Raw genomic sequence first — 15,901 nt, 5'->3', positions numbered from 1 at the left:
CTTGTTGAGCATGCGAGAGTCTCTCCCAACCATGCGTGCATGTTTGTGTGTGTGATGTGGGATTTGAATTTTTGATTTATGTAATCGGTTGTTAGCCGATGGCTCGTTGCAATCAAATATGGATATGAGAAATACGGGAGCAGTTACGGACTTGCCCTTAGGTCCTCCAACGGACAGACGCTCAGGATGTATACATCATTTTAATTATTTAAATGCCGGCAATCATATTATAAAACTAGCTCTTTTTTCTCCCCTTTTTTGTTTCATCCTTGCCAGATTTTCGTTTATTTTCAAATTGATATTCAACATATCATTATTGTACGATAGGTGATTATGTATACATATATGTGTGTGCTTTTATTTTGGATCTGTGCTGGCTACCGGCGACGCGTTCCATCCTTCATGGTGACCACTTAAAACACCACTACAACAATGATGATCTACAAGCAAACCCTTCTTTATTTTCTTTTTTGCTTTTTGTAACCTTTGCGTGCATTTATTACCTGCAATTAGGGGAATGGGCAATGAGGATGAGCTTTCTTTCTAGTATCGATGAGCGTCTACAATGTTGCTCGCACGCAATCGTGGCCACCTTTAATGTCACATCAAACATTCATTGATTTATAGCAAGAAATTACGAAAAGAAAGTCAATGAAAGTGATTGTTATAGATAGGTTTTTTTTGTTAACATTTAACAATTAGTTGAAAGTTCTTAAAGATTCATTGATTTTGTAACAAGAAATAAAAAAAAATGTCTTATGTCCTAACAGTATTATTATAATTGTTTTTATTGATATAGTGTATAAACGAACTAGAGACATCCACAGCCTCTCTTAGTCGCATTGTTATATAACGGTGACAATCGCAAGCTCGACAACCGAAATCCCGACGTTCGAAATCCCGACTACCATAATCTTTTATTATTGTCTAGTTAGTGTCTTTTATTATTATAAATTTATACAATAACATTTTTATGGTAGTCGGGATTTCGATATAGTCGGGATTATGGTAGTCGGGATTTCAAGCGTCGGGGCTTTAATACAGTCGGGTTTTCAAACGTCGGGATTTCGATGCAGTCGGGATTTCAATAGACGGTCTTTCGGTTATCGGGCTTGTGATATAGACTCATTATATAAACATATACAGCAGCATAAAGGAATATCTACCGTGATCCTAGTTCGATACACTTTAATTTAAACAAAGGAGATCAAGCGTGAACATTCCCATCGATACTTCTATACCTTCAGTCCGAATTCAAGTCCTTGTTATAAACACATAATGATCATTAAACGTACAATCGTAATCGATCATCTTTTTCATATAAACAAATGCATAGGATTTTGTCCCAGTCTTATAATAAACAAATCCAAACAGAATTAACTTTGTAAGTAGAATAAGTATTTAGAAATAATCTCAGTAAAACCTTGATAAGATGAACATAGTCACATCAGAACCTTTGATTTAGTTAAATGTCAAATATCTGCTATTAAATATGAATACTTTTTGTAATGAAATTCATTTGAAATATAGAAATTACGTACTTTCTAAAATCGCAACAATTAAAATTTCTTTCTGAACTCGAAAAACATGTTTACTTTAGTTAAATTTATAAGAAATTGTATTTGAATTTTATAAAATACTTGCATTTAAACCATTAGCAAACATAGCTAAAAGCTTCCTTCCACAACAAAAGCTTATAGATTTAAAATTTATAAGTAGAAAAGTGCATTTTAAGTCTAAAAAACATTGTTTTTGTATTACAATCAATTATTTCAAGCAGGTTCATAAAAACCTAAGACGAGCATAGTCTCAGCAGAAGACCAAGTAATGAATAAAGTTATGTAAAACCAAACGAATTTCATTAAATTCCCAATTATTGACACTCCACAACGACAAGATTAGACAAAATTCCACTGTGTCCACAATTTCATACCTGGGACACGACATTTTATTGGTGAAGTTTCCTTTATGATTATTTATATGTTTATATAATAAGGCGACTAAGAGACGTCGTGGAAATAATAATTGTAATAATAACGGTTGGGCACAACAGTATTTTAACAAAGAGTTAATTGAAGAGAAATACCTAAATTTTAGGACCCAACAAATGGCAGTGGATGCCCAGCATTAACATGATCTAAGGGAATTGCTAAACAGGCAAAGACAATCAGCATCGCAGAGTAGTATAGTGATGTAAGAGTTTAGTGCGGTAAGAAACCCACAGTATCACGACTCCACCATGTAAGGTTTCCTCTCCTCTACAAAAAAAAAGACAACTTCGTCAACTGAATGTATATCTGATGGTCTGGACTATAAAAATACAACTCTTAAATACTAATAATACTTATTTCTTAGTCATTTTCTAGAAAATTATAATAATGTTCAAAATGTGTGTAAGAGTTATGTTTTAAACATTAGTTAATAAGAAATAACATAATATTTTGCCAATGATTTCAAAATCTTAAATAACCGTTGATACTTTTATAAAAAAAAGAAAACAAAGAAAGAAGTAGTAAATAGAAGAAATTACTCACGTTTTGTATACTAACAAATCAAAAATACAAAGAAAATGATTGAAATTTTCTGTTTAAAATTGAAATTTTGAATATTATTTCGACTGTAACAAAAAAAAATATACAATTTTGTAATATACAGTTACAAAAATGAAATGAAAAATATCTGTAAAAATTATAAACTTTTGCTTTCAAAAAGAATATTTTTATTAAATTAATTTATTGTCACCTTCATTTTTAATAATTTTAAAACTATCCGAATAATTTAATAATTTAATAATCAACTTTATAAAAAAAAAATCTATAATTTTCATTACGAAACAAAACATTTTACAATTTTAATACAACTCAAAATCTATTGAAACAAATTAATAATCAAATTGGTATTTCACGAAAAAGAAGCTTCAATGTAATTAATCTTTTTTATAATTGAAAAAAAATATATATAAATTCCATTGATCATTCCAAACTATTGAAGTAGTGAAATTTGCTTACAACAAAAAAATTGTAGTGTCACCGTTCGTTAATTAATTTTAATTAACTTTGGGTTTTAAAAAAAAAATATATGTATGTTTGATCTTTCGTTTATGTGTATTTTTTTATTCATGTAAATACGCCTCTGGCACAACGTGGATTACACACGTTGAGGTCATTGGAACGCCATTAAAAAAAAAAGCGAACTAATAATAGTAGAGACAACAACTAAACAACAAGCAGCAGACACATCCATCAAAATTAATATTATTATTACGATGGAAGAAAAAAAATGATCTGCCGTTCTTTCTCTACGTATTATATATAAATACACTTGTGTTTTTTTCTTTCTTCTTCTACACTAAATATATAATGCACGGTTTTAATGGCAGTAGTTTTAGTTTTAAGTGGGCTTTGGTACATAATGGTATGAAATCGCTCGAATTCAGGGATAATCGATGGACCCGTGTTTTATGGACTTCGAAAAAGCGCCCCCGAATATAATTTTTTTCTATATTATCGTTATTTTCATCCCTTTTCCTCACCGCGCTTCACCCTTTCGACTGCTGTCAAATTACACTTAATATCTCTTCATTATTATTACACGGTGTGCAGAACGTTTACCGTTTTTTTTTTTTGTTTGTCCCGTTTTGTGGCCGACGCCCGGCGCACTACAATTTAGCGAAATTAACCCCGGAAACAATTATCCTTTTTCGTTCCCTTCGAAAGGACTAACCGTAACTATTTTAAACGGTGCGCATTATACGCCGAAAACGTTATTATTAAGCGTAATTTTATTGCTCCGATACCATTTTTATGTGTATACCGATTGGCGGCGATTCACTCCTACCGAAAAACAATAAAAAAATAAAATAAAATTGGAAACCCCAATTGAAAATGTTTATGTTTACCGAAAAACCTAAGAAAATTGGGATCATTATTATATCTTTTTTTTTGTTGTTGATCTATTTATATGTTACAATCCGAGAGTCGAACCGAAATTTATTTCGTTGCGGTTTACGGTTACGTTCCAACTAAATGATTATCGTTCCACATTCGGTTTCGGTTCAGTTTCAGTTAATTTAAAATCGAAAAAAAAGCAATTTAAATTGTTTAGTTAAAATTTAAAATCGAGTCCAATTTCAAATCGAAATTTACAAAATTCCTTTACTATTTTTTCAATTATAAAATTGAAAATACAAAAGAAATAAAAATAAATTAGTTACTAGTTCAACACATGCACTTTGTAATGTTTTTTTCAGTCATGTTTACAGTAATATCCTTTTATAGTCACTTTCAGTTGAGTTTGTTCTAATGTTACTTGCGCAAGACTTGTACTTGCCTTTTCTTCTTCAAATTTTCTCGTTTTAGTCGGTGGTTGATTGGTGGTGATTGAGGCTTTATTTCTATTGATGATTAAGCGTTCACACGGAATTCTGCCTTGATGGTTTTGTTTATTTGAAAAAAGAATTCCGAGTATTCTAAGAGACTTCATCGATGTCTCTTATACTTTGTTTATTTATATACTCCAGTCAATATAGACCGATCAACACAATGTCGAAAAATTATTTTTTTCGAATGTCTATATAAATAAACCAAAACAATAGCACCGACACATTACCATCAAAGAGCATACATGAAAGAAATATTGAACCGAAATTAACCGTAATTAGTTCCGGTTTCGGTTTTTCAATTGAGCAATTTTACGTTCCGGTTACAGTTCGACTCTATGGTTACAATGTAAAAGTTATGAAATATCATAAAAGTTAACATTTTTTTCTTATTTGAATTAAAAGTTTTTGAATAAAACTATAGATCTTCTTTCCAAAATAAACTTAAGGGATTATTACAATTTCTAAATTTAAAGTTATCCTGAAAACATAAATTAAATAGTTTTTAGATAAAATTACATAATTACAGAATAATGATAATGTAAAATACGACTAGATTTGAATTATCACTATTTTTTTTTTGATATAATCGCATACAAAGTTATAAACGTTATAAAATAAAATAAAATTTAAGTATTTTTGAAAAATACTTACAGATATTTTTATTTAAATTAACAAAATTTATGATTTTCTTTCAGAAATTTCTTGAAAACGTGTTTAGTATTATTATTTAAATAATATTTAACAATTTTTAGATATTTTAATTCAAATAAATGAATGAAATATTCAACAAATTATATAAGAATTTTAGTTAAAATAAAATTATGTCAAATTTTTCACTAGACTTGTTCGAAAACTAAAAAATGTTTGTAAACTTCATTCATTCTATGACTAAATTATTAAATTCAATATATGATTAACTTCATTTTACAGATTTATCAAGTTTTTAATACTTACAATATTATTTTGTCAATTTTTCAAATTTGTTTTCATAAATATCGTAAATTAAAGAAAAAATCTACTAAATTCAATTTATTCTACATACATTCTTTCAATTTTATGATAAATTTTCTATTAATTTAAGTTAACTTTTAAAATTTTTATTTAGAAAAAAACCAAATGATTTCATCAATTTTTCAACACATTTTCACAAATATCATAAATTATTGACAAAATCTATAAACTTATTCAATTTACAACTTATTATTATTTATTTAAATCTCTTAAAATATAATTTGTTATTTCAATAAAAATAAGTAAAAGAATTACAAAAATTATTTTGTCAAAATTTTGTCAATTTTTTGAACAAATAAAATTCTGGTATTATTTGGAAACAAAATTTCCTATATATTTAAGTCAGTTCTCGAAATATTTAATAAAATGTAAACTTTGCAAGACTTTTAATTAAAATAAATCACATGCAAATATTAGTGTGAACCAATTTTTCTATGAGCTTAAATTCAATGAAATTTACATGTATTCATTTTTTTATGATTTCAATCAACTTAGCGTAATGTATAGTTTATTTGAAAATGTAAGAGAAATTTTCAACAATTTTATAAAAATATTATAAATTATCTAAAAAATGTTTTATATAAATCTCAAAAAATGCCATTACTTTCCTATTAATTAGATATTTTCATATTAACTTTCATAGGTGCTTTACTTGCTTATCGAGATTTACACGAAAATGTCATGGTCGATGTGTTCATGACTATAATAAGTTTGTAACGCTATAAATATCACAAAAAAAAACAAAATAATAACAAAACAAAAAAACTGTAATATTTAACTGAAATCATCTTACCTTCTTTACCTTAGTAGATTTTCTCATGTACAGAAGAGGTGCGGCGCGGTGTCTGTATGAATGTGGTCGGCAAGGTTGGAAATGAACGTCGAAACAGTGTATATAATATAAGTTATTTACTTTTTAGGGCACAGCTATATTTAACAATATACAGATACAATATTAGGATAATTCTATATACACAAGGTCTTTAAATTTTATGATACATGCGGATAAATTTATAGTACACAAACTTAAAGACAAACAAACAAAAAGAAAATGGAAAAAAAATAATATTAATTAAAAAAAAAACATCGAAGGTAGTTGTTTCATTCTCATATTATCAATATGTATATTATATATATATATATATATATATTATAAATCAGAATCCTGCCTCGTCTCCATTTTTATGTACACAAATTATAATCGTTTGCATTCACACTAAAAGAAATCAACAGTTGGCACTTCTTCTGCAAATAGATAGAGAAAAACAAAGAAAACAACAAAAGAAAATACCTCTGGTTGTTTTGTTGTTTCGTCGATGAAAATGAGAAAAGAAAATCTACGTCGACTGAACCTTTTTTTTCTGTTTTGTTCAAAAAAGCCTACACTTAATTTACTTAATTACAATATTTATTTTCTTTCCATTGTTTTTAAATGCTGCACGAGAGTGCAGAGAGTGTACGTTTTCGTGTGTTACAATAATAGCAATAATAATTTTTTTGTACAAAATTTCCATCTAATCAATTTGTACAATATATCGAGGATTTCTTTTCTCTTTATTTTTAATTAAATTATTAATTTCGGAGGAGAAGGGGTGTGTGTGTGTATATATATAATATGTATAATTTAGGTATTTACAAGTTCATTTGAGAAATTAAAAGTAGTTTAAATTAAAATCGAATTGCACAAAATCGTCTGCCTTTAGGAATTATTATTATTTTTTTGTAATGTTTGTTTGTTTTTTTTTAATATTAAATATATAATATATTTATTTGTTGTTTGCATTTCGAGGCGAAAGCGACAGAAATTTTCCCATTATTTTTTTTTGATTTGGCGCAAAGTTTAGCAATGATAATAAGTTTATTTCATAATAATATTATCATTGTAGACTTTTGCTTATTTACATCAGAGATTTTGCCTTAATCGGTAGTAATAATAATAATGTTATTATTATTATTATAGTAATTCATTTTTTGTTATTGTTTTGGAGCAGCTCCAATCCATGTTTTTTTTTCTTTATCCTAAACTCTTATAAAATTTACAATATATTCTTCATTTAATAATATTATTTGTGTGTGTTGTTGTTGTTCTTTTTCGTTTGTATTTATTTATAACTGGTTTTGTGTGGATTTTATTTTCGTCTGCGTGTGTGTTGTGTGTGTTTTTTTGTGTTGTGTTGTGTTAATTTTCCCTAGCCCTTTTGGCGAGGGCCTTTGCTAGCTACCACACTAGACCCTCGTTCAACTGCTGCGGGTTATCGGAGAAGTTTCCGGGCGACATGAATTCGGGACTTCCGCCTCTGACGGAGCCCTGCATCATCTGGTCTGGTGGTGGCTGCTGCAGGAAGGGCCCTTGGTCGCTCTGCATGCCGCCGAAATCGCCGCCCATGGGTAGAGGTCCATGATCCATGGGACCACCTGAAGACAACAACAAGAAAACGTTAGATGGTGTTGATTGAAATTGAGATTGAAGTGATGATTATTAAGAGAGAGTGAGAGTGTTTCTTTACCTGGTTGATTGAAGTTCATGGGTTGTCCGCCTGGTCCGCCTCCTGGATGTCCGGGGTGTCCTGGGAAGAAGGGGCTGTCGTGTGGATGGAACGGAGGTCCACCGTAGCCGAATTCGAACTTGCCGTCGGCGAAGTACGGGAAGCCGGGACCTTCCTCAAGACCGCCCGGTGACAGGTTTATTGGGAATCCTCGCATCTTGCGCGTTGACCCAAAGAATGGCCCACGGCCCATCGACGTCAGCTGCTTCAATCGGCGCTCCTTCGACCTTTTGTTTTGGAACCACACCTGCGAACAAGAACAACCAACAACGTAAATAAATAAAATCATTATAATTTGTTACATTTTTTTTATAAAAAACATCTCTTCCAATTCTCATCTTCTCACACGTAGCAACAACAAAAGCAATAGATTTATCCAATTTTATATGAAATTTCTTCCGATTGTATACTTAATTACCAAAACTTAAAGATTTTTGTTTTCATATGAAAAACTTTAATTCTTCACTAATTCTCATCATATTACATAGAAACTACAAAAACATTTTGTTTCTTCACCAAATATTTATAGATGTTCAATGAACTAAAGAGGTGAGACTACTTTTTCTGATAAAATAGCTTCAATATCTCACTAATTTTCATCATCTTACTCAGAAACTACAATATTATTTCATTTCCAAATACTTATAGATTTTCAATGAAGTGAGGTGAGACTAGATTTTCTGATAAAATAACTTCAATATTTCACTAATTTTCATCATCTTACACAGAAACTACAAACACATATTATTTCATTTTCAGTAGAGATGTGAAAACTAGTGTTTTTTTTAACAAAAGTTCTTTTATTCTTTCCATTAATAAAACTTACAATTTGAGTCTTCTCAAATATTACATTTCCAAATACATTTTTTTTTATAATTTAATTTAATTCTTTAGTTAAGATTTACAAATTGACGAAACGTTCATGAATAATGTCTACTGTTTAAAAATACTTTGTTTCCATTTAATTTCATTGAAATAATTAAAAAATGTATGAAAATTTGTATAAGAAAATATTAAAGTGTTTTTTTATTAAGAAAACTCTTCAATATTTTCATTATTAAACATATAAATTTGTTTCTTTAGTTAGAATCAACACATTATTAGATTTGTCTTATGCGAAGAAAGAGCTATGGGAATTTGAAAATGATCATAAAAATATGATTTATTTTTGAATGAATCGTTGTGCATATAAACTAAATACAGAGTATTGAGTTGTATTCATTCATTCAGTAATATTAAGACGCGATAAATTAGGGCCGTCCGGGGGTTTACGCAAGGCGTTTTTAATTATACACCCCGCGGCAAGGATTCCAAAATTAAATTTATATATAAAAGAGAAAAAAAAAATAAATATCACGCGTTTCTCTGTTTGCATTTCGGCCTTAATTGAGATTTATAAATTGGATAATTGCAGGTTTTAATTATTTGATAATATTAGAGGTTCCGAGCATTCTAAATGATCTTTCCTTAATGTCTCGTCAGAGAGATCATTATTTAGTTGTTAACTTTTATTATAGTCATCTCAATCCAAGATTTGTACGTATGTAATTTTCTCTTGACGTTAAGTGCGTAAAAAGTAAAAGTTTATTAAGTGATTCATTCTGTTGTTAATTATTATTAGTTCTAATTTTTCATTTTATAATTATTTTGTTTCACAAAGGTTAATCGTCAAAACTAGTTTTTAATGACAGCTGTCATCTTATGTCAAAGCGAGAAACTGGTGAAATACTCTTAACAATTGGGTTATGAAATGACAGCTGTCATCTTGTGTCAAAGTAAGAAACTGGTACAATAATATACAGAGTTGTGCAGAAAATATGTCGAGATACGCTGTATTAGTTGAACAATTTTAATGTAATTTTGTATATTATTTCATATATCAATTGCATATTAGTTGGTACATCTGAGAGAGAAGTCTCATATGATAGACAGTGTGTATGCAGCATTATATTGTTGGGAAAAGAAATTGAAGAGTAAATTGTATTTGAAAAGTTCGTTGTTTTTTTTTTGTGTGTGTGGTGGTCAAAGAGGACGGAGACGCCCATTCCTTCGTCCGTCGCGCATAAAGAGCTGAAGGAACATCATAGGTACAAAAATCTTAACACCTGAATATATAAAATATTTATAAAGTCGTAAAAGCCGTATTAAAAATAATATTTATATATGTGAAAAGCACCGCTGCTAGGTTTTACTGCGACTCTGATATGTTTATGACGGCCGACAAGTCTTCGTTCGGAACGGTTCCCTCCAGTCTTTTAATTCTCTGATATTCATGGTGATGGGGGCGCCCATTAAATAACACACACACCCATACTCGCATGAAAGACGGAAAGGACGAAATACGAGAGAAAAAAAATAAACCAGAAACAGAAAGAAAGAAACGCCGAAATCTCAGAAACGTCAATAAACGTGTTCTTTGAAAAATAATAGTCATTTTTACTGTGCGAGGAGACGGAGAAAGGATCAAAGTCGTATATTAACGTGATCTTCTTTTATTATTATTATTCATTTTTTTCCTCTACTTCGATTTATATATTTTTTTTTCCATCTAAATTATTGTTGGTTGCACATGTCGCGCGCAAAAATCCCTAATTCGCCGTATAATAAACCACCCGTCGAGGTTTTCACCCTAATTTCGAATTACTAGTTACATATATATATCTTCTTGGCTGTTTTTCGTATGGGGGGCGGTGGCGGTTTTTGGCAACAGTTTAACGGGGACCCCTCGTGGAGTACCACCAAAGTCCCCCGGCGTCCGAAGGAAGAAAGGAAAAAAAAATGTTGTGGGCGGATCGGGCCTTATGTTACCATTATGTCCCTGCAGTGAACAGAAAGAAACGACCCCGGGTCGACTAGGGTAAAGAGGAGAGAGTAGAGAAAAAAAAAGGAACGGAAAGAATGAAGGGAAAATATGACAAATAGCGGTCTATTTCGGGAACATTTGTTCACTTTTTGTTGGTTTTTATTGTTATTGCACGTCAGGGGATTCGAATTCGATTGCCATCAGTTCTCCTCTTGTTACCGATGCAATGCACTACATCAATTTGGATCAATTGGTTCGATTACTTCTCAATAACAGAGTTTGGAGAATCGTACCAATATGCTTGCACCCTATATTCCAAATTCCAATTCTTACAAAATATTCATGAAAACTTTTTATAATTTCTAAACATTACTTCAAACTCATTAAATCAAAGATTTTATTTACTAATAGCAAATTTCAAATTTTAACAAAATACCATTTTTTTTTTAATTATTAAATTTTTTTACGTGAATTATTTCAAGTTTTTAAGAAGAAACCAAAAATCAAATCTTTATGGTAAATTCAGTAGATTTCAGAGATTTATGTTAACATTATTTTAAGCTTATTATAATTAAAGATTCAATATTTTTCGTAATTAAAAATTAGAAAGAAAACTTCCAAAATCAATTAATAAATTATCATAATACCAACTCAACAAAATAAAACAAATTGATAGGTATTTCTGACCTAAATTTTTATAATTATTTAAAAACCAAATATAATCAATCCTTTAAGGTGAATCAAGTAAATATGAATTTTGTGTGAAAAGTTTACGAGTTGAGCAAATTTTTAAGAAAGTTTAGTATTTTTCGTTACCTATAGTGTGTATGATGTGCGACGCAGATTGAAATGAAAATTGACTTGACGATTCATGATGTGACGTTGACGTTTCATGATGTGACGTTGACGTTTCATGACGTGACGTTTGCGATAAAATTACTTTTTATTTTTTAAAAAATTGAAAAAAAACTATTAATAATTTTTATAATAATTAGTCTTTGAAGCTGAAAAATTATACAATGTAAAAGAGTATTAGAAATCAATGTAGTTTATTGATGTGGATTGAAATAAAAATTGACGATATTGACGTTTTGTCAAATTCTTAAAAAAAACAAGAGAATGATTCCAATTGGATTAATTTAGTGAATAGATTTGAAAATAATGTCCCAATTTTTGTGATCAACGAAACTTAATTAAAAAAAAAGCTTAACGAGAGTAAACTTTATTTCTATTGCGTTTCTTTCATTCATCGTCCGTTCTTTCCATCTCTTTTTAATGCCGGTATGGCACTGAAACATCAATAATAACCTTGTGTTTTGCACCGGAGGTATAGTGAACACAGTTAGAGAGAAAGAGAGAAGGGAAGAGAGAGTGTGTGTGTGTGTATTAACTGTTTTCGGTTTTGGAGTCTACACCACCTGACACATGGGCAGGGGGTGATCGGATCGCTTGAAGCGAACTTGCGGGGTGCACGCCGTATGTCGGACGCACAAAGGGCCGTTCGGGCGCCCCGCTGCCACCCGCAGGGGGGGAAATCCCCCCGGCCGCACATACCTAGACCCTCACGGATTCGTTCGAAGAGAGGAGCTCAAAAAAAAAAAATCCCATGATCCTTAATTAGTTCCGAAATTTTCACCCATCAATTTAAATATTTATAAACTTTGGAACGGCTTAATTAATCGATCTGGGAGGAAATGCACATAGGATTGGTCTAATGATGTAAGGAGAATAAAATAAGAAGTGGAAGAAGACGGGGTGAGATATTAAGAAGTTAATTAAGCCGAAACGCGGATCATTAATAATTCCTCTAAAAACCGTGGTCTCTTTGTGGTCGCGTCGTCGACGAAGAGGAACCGAGTCTCCAAGTCTCGGACTAATTAGACCACCGGCACTTGTCGAAAGCTGGTCTACAAATAGCGCGCCGGATGATGAATACGCATAATAATTACGAAAATTGCGACCGTTTCGTTGCTTTCCTTTTCCACTATACACATTCCCTTTTCGCATCCCGTTTTCGATGCTCCGGCGTGCCTCTTTCGCCTCGGATCTGATTTGAAGGAGATTTCGAGCGCGTCCAGGCAAACGTAAGCAAATGCGAATGGAAATTGAGCGGAACCTGCGAGGTGTGGTCTCATATGTTACACACACTCTCCGTGTCCATACCTCGGAATAAAATGCTGGAACGGTACGAAAATAAAATGCGCACACACACTCATACACTTAAACTCATATTCACACTTATACTTATACACTTGTGTAGCGTGGCATAACTCAACGAAACGCGAGCGAGGCTCCCCCTTTATTTATTACCGTGGGAGGAAGGAAAAAGGAGAGACTTCTTTCGCGTGAATCAAAGCAAAAAGAAACAAAATATCGAAATACATACACGAAATGCAACGGTTTTTGGTTTCTTTCTTCCTCTCACATTTTGTCTCGCACGGATTTTTTGTTTTCTTTTTAAGGACCTCGCAAATGTTTGATGCAGGTTTCGGCTATAAACGCAAATTTTCTTCCACGAAACCCATTCTTCTCAGAAATCATAACATATTTTGACATAAATTATCAGAAAGTCAGTGAGATTTATATAGATTTTAGAAAATTTTACATATTTAACAAAAAGTTTTTTTAATAATTTTTCAGTGATTTTAATATGAAAATCAAACACATAAACAAAAAACTTTTAAAGTTTAAATGAGATTTAAAAATTAACTCAAATTGGAAATAAATTTCTTATGTAATTATATATTGATTTAATAATTTGTATTATAAATAATTTTGTTAATTATAAAATTTCGAACAACATGTTTTTCGCTGAACAAAAATTGTATAAGTTTCGCAAATGCTGAGATCATTCCTAATAAGTCAAATCGTTGCGAAAATGATGATTTAAACTGGAATTAAAAAAAAACGATAGAACTTCCTTTAAATTATATACAGAAATCAACAATTTAGCAAATTTAAGTACAAATGAAATTAAGTTTGATTTAAGTATGTAATCTCATCTAATTTTTATATTTGTAAAATAATTACTTTAATTTAAAATTTTTGTCATGGTAAAATTGAAATTTATTCAAAAATAGTAAAATGCCATTGAGGAAATTACTAACATTATTATAGTTTGCAAGAAGTTTAATGTCATTGGGTAAATTGCTAAAATTATAGTTAATAGTTGATACACATTTATAATTAGTATTAATTGAAGTATTTTAGATCGTGATATTTTTTTGTAAAATTGATTGAATCTATCATTAGTAATGAATGAGGTATTTAGTTATACTTCTGAGATTATTTTCTTAATGTTTTTTGTATGAATGATTGCAAATTTCAAATGGATATTATGTTTCGTTTGGTAACCAAATTGGTAACAGCTTGTTTGCGCTGATTAAAATTGAATATTCCCGTAATTACTGAGACCGTCATCATCATCATCATCATCATCAACCAATGTGCATAATTGCAGACAGTTATCTATTTGGCAGCGTTAAAAAAACCGCCGGTTTTATGTCTCAACTCGTTGCGAGCGATGATTTAATTGGATTTTAAAACGATAATAGTTTAAACACACCGAAAGATACACCATAAATTGGAGGCAATTTCGATAACGGTTCGAGCATATAATCGATTATCTAATTACGTTCTTTCTCAGTGCAAAAGCATAATCAGTTTGAGTCTACATCGAAATACCGACAACCATAATCCCAACTGTGTCAAAATCCCAACATTGAAAATCCCGACAATATCTTTTAGTATTTGATGTATACATAAAACAAATGTATTTATAAAAAAATCGTCAATATCAAATAATACTGTTGGGATATTCACTGTCGGGATTATGGTTGTTGGGATTAAGCTAAAATAGTTGTTTTTTTTCCTTGTATAGATGTGATTGTTTGACTTACTTGTATCACCCTCATGGGAAGTCCCGTTTCCTTGGCGAGTTGCTCTCTGATGTGCCTGGTGGGTTTGGGCGTCTGCGAGAAGGCGGTCTTGAGGATCTCCAGCTGTTTCGCTTTGATGGTCGTCCTGGGTCCCCGACGCTTCGAACCTGCACCGTTATCATCAGGACTTTTATTTTCAGCTTGCGAATCGCGCGTTTCGGGATCACCGTCTAACGAGTTCTGGTCCTCCGAGTCGTCCTGACCCGTTTTCGAATCCTGCACACGAAGAACAACACACGAATTAGTACAATCCTTTCGTCGCTCTTGAACTAAGAGGATGTTGTTGTTGTTGTTAATGATGCTGGTAATTTACCTGTCCTATCGAGCTGCCGATGTCCGAATGGGAGAGGGAATTGTTGTTGGTCTCTCCTGGCGCCGGTTGCAGCGACCCATGGAGCGGATGGTGCTTCAGGACCGAGGATGCTGTGCTGTTGTCGTCGTCGTCCTCATCCTCCGACGCGGAACCGAGCAGAGAGTCTGCAAACACACAATCTATCAATCTCAATTAGCTCCTCTTCGCGGTTATTTACGGCCTAATCCCATTTACCGCGCCAGGTAATGCGCTAATGATTATTGCTCCGACACCTATGGAACATTAGCTCCAGTCATTATGCACCCATCGAATCATTACTATACATCTTTCTCTTTTTTCCCATTAACAACTACGCTTCTTCATCCTCTCATACTTTTATTTTTTCTTTCTTTCTTTCTTCTTCCCCGAGACCATAAAAAAGGCGAATCCATCGTCATTAACATAATTTTATATCTATTAAAATCGCTTCATAAACACGACATTAGCGTCAGATCGGATTACCGTCGAAAAGACCGCATTTTATTGAAACATTACCGTTCCACGACATCTCGCAGGTACGAATTCAATATCATCAAAATATTCGCATCTCAAAATCCAATAATATAAAACTTCACAAAATCCATTAAGATTACAACATGTTAAAGTAATCAAAATAAGTCGAAATATTTTCAAGTAAATTTAATTTGTTTTTTTTAAATTATTAACGTGAAGAAACAAATTCATTTATTGATAAAAAAAAAAGTTCACTAATATCAGCCAATAAATAAACTATAAGTTAATGCAACAAGTTATGAAGTAATATTGTTTTTTTTTATAAGATTTATGAATGAAATAAACAAATTTGATGACAGATGGCGCTTCAAAGATAAGCTTATGGTTTGATGAAATTACCGATTTGTTCAAAGTTGG

General features: G+C 31.3%; 1 protein-coding gene across 1 annotated transcript in view; it reads right to left on the bottom strand.

Moving 5' to 3' along the window:
* Positions 1–7,551: 7,551 nt before the first annotated feature.
* LOC108561107 (LIM/homeobox protein Lhx1) overlaps positions 7,552–15,901 on the bottom strand; it is a gene marked incomplete at its 5' end in the record, with an annotated part of 38,518 nt that continues 30,168 nt past the window's right edge. Inside the window, 4 exons of the mRNA XM_017918902.1 lie at positions 7,552–7,807; positions 7,900–8,185; positions 14,641–14,895; positions 14,993–15,156. Of these exons, the coding sequence (XP_017774391.1) occupies positions 7,611–7,807; positions 7,900–8,185; positions 14,641–14,895; positions 14,993–15,156 (902 nt within the window). The remainder of the gene's footprint in view (positions 7,808–7,899; positions 8,186–14,640; positions 14,896–14,992; positions 15,157–15,901) is intronic.

The sequence above is a fragment of the Nicrophorus vespilloides genome, unplaced genomic scaffold (genome assembly GCF_001412225.1).
Source record: "Nicrophorus vespilloides isolate i.1.1-1 unplaced genomic scaffold, Nicve_v1.0, whole genome shotgun sequence".
NCBI classification, from domain to species: Eukaryota; Metazoa; Arthropoda; class Insecta; order Coleoptera; family Silphidae; genus Nicrophorus; species Nicrophorus vespilloides.
Note: the sequence above shows the minus strand (reverse complement) of the source record. Positions and strands in the feature narration are given on the sequence as shown.